This window comes from Trichechus manatus, unplaced genomic scaffold (assembly GCF_000243295.1).
Source record: "Trichechus manatus latirostris isolate Lorelei unplaced genomic scaffold, TriManLat1.0 scaffold00022, whole genome shotgun sequence".
NCBI lineage: Eukaryota > Metazoa > Chordata > Mammalia > Sirenia > Trichechidae > Trichechus > Trichechus manatus.
Window position 1 is genome coordinate 6,111,973 of NW_004443958.1, and position 15,078 is coordinate 6,127,050.

At 39.8% G+C, this 15,078-nt stretch overlaps 1 protein-coding gene across 1 annotated transcript in view; it reads right to left on the minus strand.

Annotated features, from left to right (window-relative positions):
* EXT1 (exostosin glycosyltransferase 1) overlaps nt 1-15,078 on the minus strand; it is a 320,136-nt gene that overhangs the window by 28,955 nt on the left and 276,103 nt on the right. Inside the window, exons 2-4 of the mRNA XM_004372966.1 lie at nt 10,498-10,591; nt 8,575-8,682; nt 2,799-2,918 (exon numbers count right to left, since the gene is read on the minus strand). Of these exons, the coding sequence (XP_004373023.1) occupies nt 2,799-2,918; nt 8,575-8,682; nt 10,498-10,591 (322 nt within the window). The remainder of the gene's footprint in view (nt 1-2,798; nt 2,919-8,574; nt 8,683-10,497; nt 10,592-15,078) is intronic.

A 15,078-nucleotide genomic window follows, 5' to 3' on the forward strand; every position in this document is an offset into this window, starting at 1 on the left:
TATGTGTATTAAAAAAAATCCACTGCTGTCAAGTCGATTTCGACTCATAGTGACCCTACAGGACAGAGTAGAACTGCCCCATAAGGCTTCCAAAGAGCAGCTGGTAGATTCAAACTGCCAACCTTTTGGTTAGTGGCCAAGCTCTTAACCACGGTGCTACTAGGGCTCCATATATGTGTATAAGTATAAAATATTTACATACACATATATACATGCACACATACCTGTGTGTGGGGTCCCTGGGTGATACAAATGGTTGATGTGCTCAGCTGCTAACGTAAAGGTTGGAAGTTTGATTTCACCAGAGGCACTTCAGATTTATTTCTGAAAAATTAGCCACTGAAAGCCCTGTAGAACACAGTTTTACTCTGACACATATGGGGTCATCATGAGTCGGCGTCAACTCAACGACACCTGGTTTTTATATCTGTGTGTATGTATATACATCTGTATGTACATATGTGTGTGTACATGTATAAACATTATGAGTGGAAAAATTCTTTCTAAATAGTAGCTAATGGAGAAGGTGCAGAAGAAAGGATGGTGCGATCATAAACAAAATTGAAAGGCACACCACAAATTAAAGAAAAATATTTGCAACAAAACTATCAAAGGTTAATATCTGTAATATAATAAGCTTTTAAAAATTAGTGAGACAAATAGGACAACAACATCATGACCATTTCTATTTCTTTCTTTGCAAGTTGCCTGAGAAAACAATGTTATCATTTAAAAAAATTATAATGTCCAATATTGGTGAAAGTGGAATAAAACAAAATAAACAAAAGCAGTCCTCTCATATAAGCTGGTAGTGTATAAATTAGTTCAACCCTATTGCAGGAAAATTGATAATTCATGTTAGAAACCTTAGCGTTTGGTATAACATTTGAACTAGGATTCTGAATACTAAAAAAATGTATCCTAAGAAAATAATCTTGGACATATACAACAACTTACTCTCAGGCTATTTGCTTCAATGATGTATATAATAATAAAAAATTGGAAACAACTGCAATGTCTCCAAATTGGAGATTAATTGAGGGAATTAAATTATATCATAAATAAAATATTATACAGTCATTAAAATAATTGTAGAAAAAATCTAATAACATGAGAAAATATTAACAACATATTATTAAGCAGAAAAAACAGGTTACAAAGCATGTATAAATAGTCCTTTTTAATTAAAAGATAAAACATATTTATAATTTACATAGAAACATTAATATATGTGTTTATATATGTTAACAGTGGTTTGTATAGGTTGATTATTTTCTTTTATGCTTTGAGTAATTTCCATTATTTTCGAAAATGAACACGTATTTCTTTCGTGAAAAGAACTCTCCACTCCAAAATGGAAAAAAAAAACATTTTTTTTTAACATTCATCTTTCCTTAAGAAGGGCTTGGGAAAGATTTGGTCCTCTGATCTTCAATGCTGGACAGGATCGAAGTAAAGAGAAGGGTAGAAACTATTAAATATTCAAATCTGCTGCTATGCATAGAAATGAAAACTTGATGAATTTGATTTGAGGAGAGTGCTTTTCGAGGAATAAGAAACATTTGCTTGCAATAAAAAAACAAGTCAGTCCTTGGAAGTCATTATGGCTTTGTCACTCTCATGTGGATGGGCCTGCATCCTAAATAGCTTTCTCACCTACATCCAGTATGAGAAAAACCACACCTTGCATGAGAGGACACTATAACTGGTGCATACATGGGGGTGAGAGCAGGAGCTCAAGCTGGGCTTAAGTCAATATATGCCCTAAGTGCACCAGGGACTTGAGCCAGCCCTGGCTATGGTAACTCCAGGTGGCAAGAAAACAGGGATGTGGACACAAGAGGGTGACTGGAATTTTCTTGACATTATTCAGACTTTTCAGTGCATGCTCCAATTCACATTAGCTTTTGGAGTACTTTTCCAAAATAAATAACTCCAAAAGTCAGGCCCCTACCTCATTATGGGAACATCTCAGAATCCTCTCTGTGCTGTGCCTCACCAGCGGATCTCTGCTCTCCTTCCGGCAAGCCTATAATTCATGAGTGTGCAGTTTCCTAAATCTTTTCTTAGCTCTTCGTGCTACTTCAGTGTAGCCCCAGGCCATCACTATCCGCTCTACTTCCAATGGTTTTAATCATATCCATGCTTCCCTCGCCTTTTTTCCTCCTGTCCTAAAAAAAGCAACTTGAGGATGGCACCCATCTGCCTAAAAGATTTCCTACTTTCATAAAGTTTAACACTTTCTGCACCAGATGGTTACAATCCTGATTTTCTTCTTAACACATCTCGACAACACTGATGCTGGTTGGGCTGCATATGTCTTGAGAATTAATTTTGCTGTCAATTTTGCTGTCACCCCAATGCCGCTGGACTATGGCGTCCAGTAAACTCTTCATATTTTTAAAATGGTAGGGATTTTCCCCTAGTTGGTCACTATCCCTTCTCGAAATGGACTCCAGAAATATGTCTTCAAAGGATGTTATTGAATGTGAATGACCGGAAGACAGTCATTAGCCACATGTCCCTGAAATGACTCAAGACAGAGCCAACCTCTGTGGCAGAAGACAGCAATTACTCCCCACGTCAGTTTTCCTCTGTGGAGTTTGTCAGGAATGGAAGTATTTGCTTGGGCACAGAAAAAAGCAAGTAAAAGGGGATTCACTGACATATCTAAATACAGAAAATCTGTTTTTGCCCCATTTGACCAATCATATATCATACCAAGGGCAAAACAGAAGGCTGAGAAAAATGTATAAAGGACTATTATTCACGGCCAAGAGCCAAGTGGTCTCACTTACCTCTAGTGTAGTTAATACAATCTTCTCAACTGAAGAAAAATAAGCCTCCCACAAGAACTGTGTCTGCTGTCTAAGTGCTAGGATTTTATCCTGATGAATAGACCTGATTGTAGAAGGAATCTGTAACACAAGGTAAACACATAATAACTATACCTGTAAAACAAAGTGATGCTGTCCTGAGCAAAATAACCCAGTGGGATTAGGCTTTTATTCTCCATAGCATCCAGCTTCTTGAGTACAGATCTACCGAAAAGCACCAGCCCCTAAGCTAAAATGCCCCTAAGTGCCAAATACAAATAGCACTTAATGAGAATCACCCTTAATGACCTTTAACGTGGGAAAAGTTATAGTTCACCGATTCAGTAGAGCTTATCAGTTGCTTAGGATGTTTCTATGGAAGCAATTGCTATTCCCTCCTCTTAGGATCCCAGAAATCCTCAACTCTGCACAATGACAACCAAACTTTACAGAGAAGTGGCTACTGGTTTTGGAGAGAAGGCTGTAAACTCTATCCGTCAAGCACTCAAAGACTTGCCACTCCACCAACTGCAAAACATCCACAAAAAGACTTTTCAGGAAACATCAATGAGCCTCTCCATCCAACCTGAAGCTGGGGTTGGTCATTTCTATCTATACATACCTTAGTTCACCTTTTTGAGCCTTTCAGCCCCTCAGAACTCTCTTTTTGGCTGCAGTCTTTACCCCCAATCTAACTTGATCTGTAGAACAGACATGTTTACCAATTACTGCTCTCTATCAGGCTTTACAATTTTAAGGGATGGAAGTATGTCCCATCCATCCTGCTACACTTTGTAAGGCTAGGAGAGTGGCTTTTACCTAGTAGCTATTCAAGAGTAAGAGCTGAACGCGAACATAGCTATCTGAAGTCACCATGTTGTTGTTGTTAGGTGCCGTTCTGTTGATTCCGACTCTTAGCGACCCCATGTGAAAGAGTAGAACTGCTCTAGAGAATTCTCTTGGCTGTAATCTTATGGAAGCAGATTCCCAGGTCTTTCTCCCACAGAGCCGCTGGGTGGGTTTGAACCACCAACCTTTTGGTTAGCAGCTGAGCGCTTAACTGGCTGCATCACCAGTGCTCCATGAAGTCACCATAAGATATCATTATTTCTAATAGTAGTCGAGCTTAATGGTTCAGCTCGGGGCACTGGAGTCAGACAGACTAAGGTGGGATTCCTGGCTCTATCATTTACTAGCTCTGTTTCTTTGGACAAGTCACTTGGTATCTCAGATACCATTTCCTCATTTATAAATTGAGAACATAGTACTAATGTCATAAGGTTGTAATGAAGATCAGATAAGTGCCTAGCACAGTGCCTAGAACATGGGAAGCTTAATATAGCTATTATAATTATTATCTTACTGACATAAAAAATAAGTTGCTGTTGAGCCAATTTCAACTCATGGTGATCCCATATGTATCAGAGTAGAACTCTGTTCCACAGGGTTTTCAATGGATGATTTTTCAGAAGTAGATCATCAGGCCCTTCTGTCCAGGAGCCTCTGGGTGGCCTCAAACTGCCCACTTTTCAGTTAGTAGCCGAGTCTCTAACCATTTGCACCACCCAGGGATTCCATTACTGACATGTTGTTGTTATTAGGTGCCATCAAGTCCATTCTGACTTATAGCTTTCCCATGTGACAGGGTAGAACTGAATGCATAGAGGGCAATATTTATGGAACTGGCTGTAATCTTTACGGAAATAGATTGCCAGGTCTTTCTCCTGCATTATTGAAATAAGGAGATAATATTCGAAGTTGGACAAATTGGCTTAAAGTCTACATGTGAACTTGCTTGGGTGTGGAGCTCCAAAGTGTGATTCCTGGGTTTCTGGCAAGTTTCCTGGGCTTGTTCCCTATTTTCACCTACAGTTCAAGGTCTATTTCATTTATAGAGTCTATACTCTTAGGGGAGATTCCTTGTGATTAGCAACTGCCCTTTTACACTCACCTCCTTCTGCATGCTTGCCTCTCTAATGCATGACTAATCAGACAGGCATGGTGGGCCTGGGCTGAAGGAGGCATGCTCTGTTAGCTGCTTTAATAAGAAAGTTACCCATGGCACTGTGGTTAGAACTACATCTGAATTTCCACTGGAGGAGAAGGAGGTGGTAGCACACTCTTTCATTCAAGATTCCTCTTAGGAGGAGCAATGGAACCGCTTCACAGTAAGAATAAAAGGAAATGTTCATTTGCTTTGGCAATGCTCAAAACCAGATACTAAATCTGTGTCCCAAAGTGTATATCTGGGTTCCCAACCCGAAGAAACATGGAGGCAACAGGTAAAGGAGAAACACTGGTAGGCAAACAATAGCCTGAAATCAGGGCTCGAGGTGAAATAGGAGTAAAATATACAAATATATATCTCTATATATCTCTATACCCGTATCTATCTATCTATCTATCTATATATATATACATGAATTTTCTATACATATGAATTTTCTTTAACTCATCAAGGATCCAAGATACGATGGTTTCGCTACCTTCTTCATATATATTAATATATATGTCAAAGAAAATTCATTTTCATTTACTCACTGATAAAATTACCTGGATTTTGAAAGAGAGATTAACATATATATGTTATATATATGTAAGATTAACATACATGTTATATATGTGAGATTAACATAGATTATATTAACATATGTTAATATACATGAAGAAGGTAGTGAAACCATCATATCATGGATCCTTGATAAGTCAAAGAAAATTCATTTTTCTTTACTCAGTGATAAAATTACCTGAATTTCCAAAGAGAGAGATTAGAAAATAAAATATCTGGCTAAATGTTCATAATCATGCTCTCTTCTAAATGTCAGTGGTATTTTCTGAGAGTCACAGAGGTTGGAATCACTGTTTCATCCTGGTCGTGAGGAACCAGCCCATTAGAGAAACAATACCTAGAGCTATCATTGCTATCTGGTCCCCCAGAAAACTGAGTCAGCTGTGGTTATGAAAGGTGAAAAGGAATAACATGAATTCACCTACCAATATGTTCCCCTCTCTCATGTAAGTTGAATCCTGATTGTGATGGTTAATTTCATGTCAACATGCCTAGGCTATGGTGCCCAGTTGTTTGATCAAACGCTAGTCTAGATGTTGCTATGAAGATATTTACATGTGAATAGCATTTAAATCAGTTGACCTTAAACTAAGTAGATTACCCTCCATAATGTGGGTGGGCCTTATCCAACGAGGCCTTAACAGCAAAAATACAGGTTTCCTGAGGAAGGATTCTATTTCAAGACTATAATTAGACAAACCTTTGGAATTTCCAGTCTGTCACCTGACCTATGGATCTCAGACACAAGACTGCTGGAGTTTCTAGCCTGTTATATGACCTACAGGTTTTGGACTTGCCAGCCCTCATAATTGTGTGAGCCAGTTCCTCAAAATAACGGTCTCTTTCTCTCTCTCCATATATATATATAAAATATGTATATAGTATATTATTTGTATACAATATATATTACATATGTATATACTATAGTATATAATGTATTATATATAATATATATTTTATCTTTTTATGTATACAAATAATATACATTATATACTATATGTTGCTGGTTCTGTTTCTTTACAGAATCCTAAGGCACTGGTCTTATTACATCAAGTATCAACTGCAATGCATTCCACTTGTCTGTGTATATGATACAAGTGCAGTCTGACAGCACTCTGCAAAGAAGAACCCCTTACTCTGGAAGATAATTCCAGTTGACTGCAAAGACAGAGTTCCAAGTTTTAATGGCATTTGGCTATTGGTTATTAATCTGCTTGTCCTGAGAGACAGGTATGGGAAGTTGATAAATTAATTCCATTTTAGCTGGATTGTTTTGGAAGTTGCAGGACTCAATGAAGTCTTAATAAAAGGTCATGTTGGTAACAAAACTAATGGAATCTACCAAAATAGATATAGGAAAGCAACATCAAGCTCTCTTGGCGACATGATGACAAGAATATGTGCAAATAAAAACATCCGAGCTGTTCTAAAACAGGAAATGAAAAATTGTAACATAACAAAAACATTTCCCAGAGCAGACATTCAGGCTGGGTGCCAGCTCTTTAAAACTATTGTTAACAGTGCAGTCGCTGTTCAACATGGAGGCAGCTGTGCAAAGACAGACTACATATGAGAAGGGAAAAACACAAGAAAGTTCAGGGAGGGGGGCAAGGAGTCTTCAGGCTCACCAGTCAAAAAGTTGCTTCAAAAGGTGAAATATGAGTCATCTTTGGTGAAATGGTAGCAATGAGTCTCCCACAATTAAAGGGTCCTGGAATGTTCTCCATCCCAAAGACAAACTCCCAACATGTTCCTGTCAAATTAGTGGGAGTGTTGGTACATAAGGGGAGAGATTACAGCTGGTGATTTTTATTCCCTTTATTTCCCAAGCGTCTTTCATGGGCATCTATTATTACAAATAAATCAATATGGTGTATGTTTTGCTGTGTATATTCCCAACAACAACAAAATAAATAAAAGGAAGGAAAAAAGAAACATGGAAAAGAAGAATGACATGTATAACTTTTGCTTGGCCTTTCATAAGTAAACATTTCAGGTATATCCCATCTAGGTGTCAGGTGGTATTCTCAGTATTTCTGCAACAATTTCCTTAAAGAATCATAATGGGGAATCACAGCCATAATGTGGCCCTTTCACAAAACTCCAGATCCCTTTCTCAGTTAACACCTAAGAAACCAAGTTGTATTTAGGGCAGTGTGAGTTACCCCAAATGAACAGATTCTGCCTGATCACCTATTCCTCTTTGGTGCCTGAAGTCCAAGGGGCCACAGAGATCACAGAGCTGCATACCTAGATAGAAGGAATGTTCCAGAAATTGTGATCAGCTTAACTCACCAAACACACAGCCCTCTCAGTTACAGATATTTCACCTGTTACTTAGGGAAACTACTATGTGGCTTCACTAGTCAGCTAGCAGGCTGGTCAGTAGCACAAAGGTAGAATCAATAGTAGTTAGAAAGTCACGTTTCTGGATGTTGAAAAACAGCAAGGGCATTTAAAAAAAAAAGCATGCTACAAATATTTGTGGTGGATTCAAAGATTAAAAAAAAGTTCACAATGCCATAAAAAAACATTAAAATCTCTATAATTTTAAAGGAAAGCTCATGGTAATTTATGTTCACTCTAAAACATTATTGCACAAAGGGCTTTAGGAATCCTTAGTGATGATTACTGCCCTGAGATTTCTCTGTGAGTACTGTATCCCCCTCTGTAGGCAGCTCTTCAGCACAGGCTTCTACTAGGTGCTGCTCTTTTAAATGTACTTCCTAAAGCTAACGTGCACTCAGGCACCCAGAGTGGATCATTTGAGCAGTGCTGACACTAATTATAGGAACCAACCCAAGAGACCTCTCTCTTTCTGAAAATTAATCTGAAGGCAAACACAGAAACGGGGAAAGGAATCTGAAGTGAGTGGTGCAAAACTCTTTAGCATCATTTCTAAAAATTCTGGTTATTAAGGGAGGTGGATATCCACCTCCTCATACCATGAAAGCTCATGTTTCTTTACAAATGACTTCTTATCAAAATATATTCCCTGGACCTGAGCAAGAATCTGTTGGAAAGTGAACAATGTCATATTAAATGACAACATATTCACCGTGACACAGGCAGTTTTCTCATGGTAAAATTTCCTTTATGGAGCTGACCTTTTGGATTCATCTTCTTTCAAAGTTTAGATGGGGCAGCAATAATCCACTGACCTGTGGAAGGCCAAAGCCCCTTCCTTACCTGTAATAACAATCTCTCATCGCCTATGACGGCGGCTTGGTTCCAATTAATCACTTCAGAGAATGGCAACTCCCATCCATTGCTGAGCATCACAGGGACACAGGCAGCCTGCGTGGAGAAGGGGATTCCGTGAGTGTGAGGAAAGAGGCGGAAGAAACCATTTCAATCAGGGAGAAATCAGTACAAATTTAATTACTGGCATTTCTGACACTGCAGGGATCTGAGATTGCTTAGGCCAGGGGAAAAGTGAGCCTTCAAGAGTTACCAACCAAGTCATATGAAGGCTGTATGTCTCCAGCCTAGACTGAAATATTTGCAAGTCTTGCCCTAGAAGCTAAAACCCCATTTCTATTCTAGTACCTGGTTTGGCTGACCTTACTTCCATGGAGACCATTGGCCTCGTTGGAGAAGTTTTATTAATGTAACAAAATCTTTCACCATCAAAATACTAGCATAAAACCAACCTTGAATATAAACAGCTTTCCATTGTAACTGCCACAAGCCCATTTGCAAAGTGGTTTACCCCAAGGTCATGAGCAACAAACAGCAGATGGGGCTTGGCATTCCTAATTTTGTGGACTTAATTATTACAGGATACTGACTTTGCCCTCGCTCTGCAAAGCACCCAAACTGGAACCTTGCTCCCTTTGGGTGAAGACATCCAAACCACTGTTGTACCAATTTACTATCTGCACAGTGACCTAGCAGCCAAGAAACATCAGGCTAATGACAAAATCCGGCTTCCAAATAACTCCTAATCCAAACCAGAGAACAGTTTGCTCCGTGCAACATCCCAGGAGGCAACAAGAACATTAGTGACGGTATGCTTCACAGAACTCACAGAGCGCAGTGAAAAAGACTTTCAGGAGAAGGAAGCCCTTGTGTCAGAGGACATGACAGAATGATCTGCAGTAAGGAAGATAGGGATGGGAAGTTATGAAGCAGAGCTATGGAAGCACAGATTCCAGCAAGTCACAGACACAGAGGAGCAAAGAACACAGCAGCAAGGGGACAAGGAATAGAGGACGAGAGAGGTTAAGAGCACGCTTACTCCTCGCTATCAAGGAAGACTGGTTGTCGCTTCCCAGTGGGAACCATGGCCAACAGTCTTGGCAGAAGAAGGCATTCTGCAGAGGGAGGTTAATGAGAGGAGAGACTGCCACATAGGCTCTGAGCTGGAGGCAGGGACCAATGAGCTGCACAGACTTGGAAGAGCTGGGCCAAGGGAGTAGCAACGCCGATGGGCATTACTCTCAGAACTTAGAGGAACCGAGTGATGGCCAAGAGGGGGACATGACAGATAATTCTGCTTTGGGAGAGAACAAATAATGAACCATTTTCATTGCTCTTGGCGTTGGCTTCCACGGAAACATCAGGGCATCTATGGGGAGTCCAGCTAAATTGTCTGGCAGACCAGGTTGCAATTAGATCTACCTGCTGTTTGCAACCATGTCCCTGGAAAACCCACCTTCCTTGCTGGTAAAACGATTTAATCTTGTCATGCCCAAAAACCAAGTGGCCATCAAGTCAGTTCTGAATTCATGGTGACTCTACATGTGTCAGAGTAGAACAGTACTCCACAGGGTTTTCAAAGGCTGCTTTTTTAGAAGTAGATTGCCAGGCCTTTCTTCCAAGGTGCCTCTGGGTAGACTGAACCTCCAACCTTTTGGTTAGTGGTCAAGTGCTTAACCATTTGCGCCACCCAAGGACTCCTAATGTCCGAAGGCAGTGAATAAATCCCCTCCTCCCTCCTGCCCCATTTGTTAACAAATGTTCTCAGATTTTCTCGGGAAAACAGATTTTGAGTCCTGAAGGGAAGCCACGCCTTCTGCTTAGATATCATAGGAGAGGTAATAAGGTAAAATCCACTCAGCTTGATGCCAATCCTCAGTCCATTGCTGGGGAGGTTTCAAGGTCTCTTACCTGCAGAGCCTCCAGGAACCTGAAGGACCCAAGCCTGCGACCACGAGGAACCAGACAGAAAGTGGCATTGTGCAGCATTTCCCGATAATCATACCTAGAAAGAGAGGAGGAGAAATCAGCAAATGAAGACCTGTAGGAATGGGGATGAATAAACATCTGGAATGCACAACTGCATAAAATTACCCAGACCCACTCAGGAAAGCCACTGGGCAGGTGGCTTCCATTCTGGGGAAGGGGTTTTGCTGCACGGAGGAGAACAAATGTGAAATGTCAAGCTGGACACAGCAAACAGTACATAAAAAGACAAGTCTGATGGTCTTAGTAACAATTTGACCTGCCCAGCCTTTGTCTCTGAAATCACATTTTCATGGCTTCATAAAATATTTTGCGCCTATAAGGTTAAAGAAAGGGGGAAAAAAAACCTTCACTGCTAGTTCATCTCTTTGTTTAATGCCATCTCAGTCTGCAAAACTAAGACTATTCTTGTTCCTCACCGCCTAAAACCATGCTATTAAAAACTTCTCGGGAAAGTTCCGTTGCAAGCACAGAAAATTTGTTTTCTTCTCCAAGCCAGAGTTTCTACCTTTAACCAAACATTCAGTTATCCCAGACAAATATCCCTGTATACGAACAGCTGACATGACTTAAAGGGGAAAGAGGAGCTGAGAAAGAAGGAAGCTAGCCTAAGAAATGGGGAAAGAGAAGCAACGAGAGAAAAGACAAAATAGTAGAAGACATGGGGAACTGTACTACAGGAGAGATGGTTGTTTCTTTTGCTCAAGTACCGTTTAATGGTATCACGCTGTTTTTGCACTTGAAAAAATGCAGAGTGCAACATGAGTGTCACCTGTCTCTTCATGCCAATGACATTCAGAAAAGACGAAAAGGATTTCATTTTGTTTAGGGCTGTCACTTCAAAAGTGCTTACCACAAACATATTCCTAAACACCCAGTTTCAAGTTCTTTATGAGTTTAAGAAAACGGGTGAAAGTAGAGATGGCTCGTGTCCTGTGAAGGCTCAGATTGCCAGAGCCAAGGTGAACTCACTCTCATTCTTCAAGCGCTTCTGATGCTCGGCAGACACGTGTGACTTTGACAGCAGCAGATGTCACCAGTATTTTCTGACTCTAATAGTCTAATTTAATCATAGCCTGAAGACACTGGATTCTTCCCTCCTCTTTTTGGGATACTGATATATACATTTATATATTTTAAAGTCCACATCTATTTTTATATTCTCATACAAACTAGGCATATGGGAGTAAGCCAATTTTCAATTATAAACCCATCATTAAGAAGAGACATCATGTAAAGGACCATTTGCTTAAACAAGCGTCTACAACTAATTTGCACAAGAAAAGGTCACCGTGAATGGATTAAGATTATCTCCACTGAGAGTAAAATAAAAACCCTTGCTGCATTAATTAAACTGCAAAATAGACTTCAAAAAAGATTTTTAAGAGGGTGTAAATTTAGCTTAAAAAAATATACTAAATTGTGATGGCAGTGGTTTCTCTTTTCCTCACCAAACATAGAATAATACTTGACAAATATCCTCAAGTTCAGCTGTTGATAATGTCTAAATTTCTACCTAATTGACGGACGAGAGGAAAACACACACACACACACACATACAAATATATGTATGAAGTTTAAAAGGAATTTTTTTAAATATAGAAAGTTCGAATATACTTCGGACTATAGCAAGGTTTAATAACGCCCAAAATAGAAACCCCTAAGGGACCAGCACGGAAAGTTCTACATCCGCATCATTAGGCTGCTAAAAATGTAAAACCCTATTAACGTTCTGGATTGTAACAAGTTTCAAAGTTGCCAGTTGCAGAATTTACTTTAGGGAAGGGGTGGGAGGGAGAGAAGGGGTAGAAAAATTATATGAAAAATTCAAATGATAGTTACACCAGGGGGTTGATATTTAAATGGCTGTACAGAAAGATTGGAGTCCCAGTGGCGTAGTGGTTAAGAGCTATAGCTGCTAACCAAAGAGTGGCAGCTCGAATCCACCAGCCACTTTCTGGAAACCCTATGAAGCAGTTCTTCTCTGTCCTATACGGTTGCTATGAGTCGGAATCGACTCAGTGCAAAAGGTTTTTTGTTTTTGTTTTGGTTTATACAAGGATTATCTGCTGATATAGTGAATAAAGCTTACATGACCGAAGCCTGTGTTCATCCACATAATAGGTAACACGAGATATGGAATGAGCACCTTTGCAAGAGTCAGGAACCCACTGGGAGACTATAGACAAACACATGACCTCCCTAAGCCTCAGTTTCCTAGTCTGCAACATGAGCTGGCTGGGCTAGATGACTTAAGATTCCATTTTAACATGCCATTACTCTTCTATGTTATCATATTTAGGTAAGAAAGAAAAACAGCCGTTGAGAATATTTCACAGCTCCAAAGTTTTCCATAACCATTCTGTTTATGTGTGCATATATAGATATCTGCTCATGTGTACTCAATGCATGTCTAACATATGTACATATGTAATATAAGCACACATAGACACCTACAGAGCATATACATTTATAATGTAGAACAATGATTTTCATTCGTATTTCTAACCATGCCCAGCCCATAAACCAGCCTTTCTTCTTTCCTCTGTGGATAGTGAGCCTACGAATTACCAGTGCATTATGAATGAAGGGGTAATGATGTCACACAAGTGGGACAAACAAATGGTTCCAGTTGGGCCCATATAGGTGTTTGATACTCTCCCACCCAGCGCTCCTGTGGATCCTACTCTCCATTTTGATGTTCCTGCACACCTCACATCTACCTCCTTCTCGATGCTTAAACCCCAGTCCTTTAGATGTTGTGGTACAAGCAGACAAGATCCTTGTCTGATTGCTAGACAAACAGAAGAAAAAAATCACCTAATAGCTAAAAAGGCTGAAGAGAACTTAAGGTGTAATATCTACTGGGAGTATTATTTTCATTTTAGGGAATCCCTGGGTGTTGAAACCCAGGTGGTGGCACAACAGTTAAGTGCTTGGTTGCTAACTGAAAGGTTGACAGTTTGAACCCAGCCAGTGGCTCCTCGGGAGAAAAGACCTGGTGATCTGCTCCAATAAAGATCACCCAAACCAAACCCACTGCCATCGAGTCTGACTTATAGAGACCCCATAATTGTTCCCAAGGCTATAAATCTCTATGGAAGCAAGCTGCTTTTTCTCCCACAGAGCCGCTGGTGGTTTTGAATCGCTGACTTTTCAGTTAGCAGTCAATCGCTTTAACCACTGCACCACCAGGGCTCCTTCCATGAAGATTAGAGCCTTGAAAATCCCATGGGGTAGTTCTAGTCTATCCTAGAGTGTCATTATGAGTCAGAATCAACTCCATGGCACCTAACAACAACAACTGGGTTGTGCAAATGGTTAATGCTCTCACCCTCAGCTGTTAACCGACAGGTTGGAGGTTTGAGTGCACCCAGAAGTGCCTCGGAAGAAATGCCTGGAGATCTACCTCCAAAAACTCAGCTATTGAAAACATTGTGGAAGCACAGTTCTACTTTGACACTCATAGAGTCTTACACACAGTGAGTCTACAGCAACTGGTAATTTACATTTCAAAAGCAGACTAGGGGAAGTGGGCCTTCAGGAATAACATCGTAATTCTACGGATACTCTCCCAAACAAAACAACATTTTAAGTGGTAAAAATTATTTTAAAAACCAGTCATTCAAAGTCTCTGGAAATTGTCCCAAGAGCACAAAAGCAAACGGAGAAACATTAATTCAAGAAATCTACTAAATCGCAGCAAGAATAATGCTAGTGTGTGGCATTTGAGCCATGACCTGCTCCCCTGCCCACCCCTACCAGCTCCATGCTATGCAAGTTCTGACCTGAACCAGTGCAACCAAGGAGACGGGGCTCCCTCTCCCCTAGCTACCATCAAGAAATGGAAAAGACAAGATACAGAATAGGAGAAAAATACTTGCAAACTATATATCTGATAAGGGACTTGTATCCAGAATATATAAAGAACTCTTAGAACTCAACAATAAAAAGACTAATCACCCAATTTAAAAATGAGTAAAGGAATTGAATAGACATTACCCCAAAGAAGATATATGAATGGCCAATAAACACATGAAAAGAAGCTCAGCGTCATTAATCATTAGGGAAATGCAAATCTAAACCACAGTGAGATACTACTTTGTACACATTAGGATGCCTACAATCAAAATAGATGAAAAATAACAAGTGTTGGTGAGGATGCAGAGAAATTGGAACCTTCACACATTGGTAGTAAAAATATAAAAGGATACAGTCATTTTGGAAAATAGTTTGGCAGTTCCTTTTAAATCTAAAAGTGGACTGACCATTCAACCCAAAAACTATACTCTTGGGCATTTATCCCTGGGATTGAAAACTTACTATCATGCAGAAATCTGTCAATGAATATAAACAGCAGCTTTATTCATAATAGCCCCAAACTGGAAACTTCTCAAATGTCCTTCAATGAGTAAACGCTTAAACTGTGGTACATCCTATCATGGACTGAATTGTGGCCCTGAAAAATATGTGTCAACTTGGTTAAGCCATGATTCCCAGTATTAT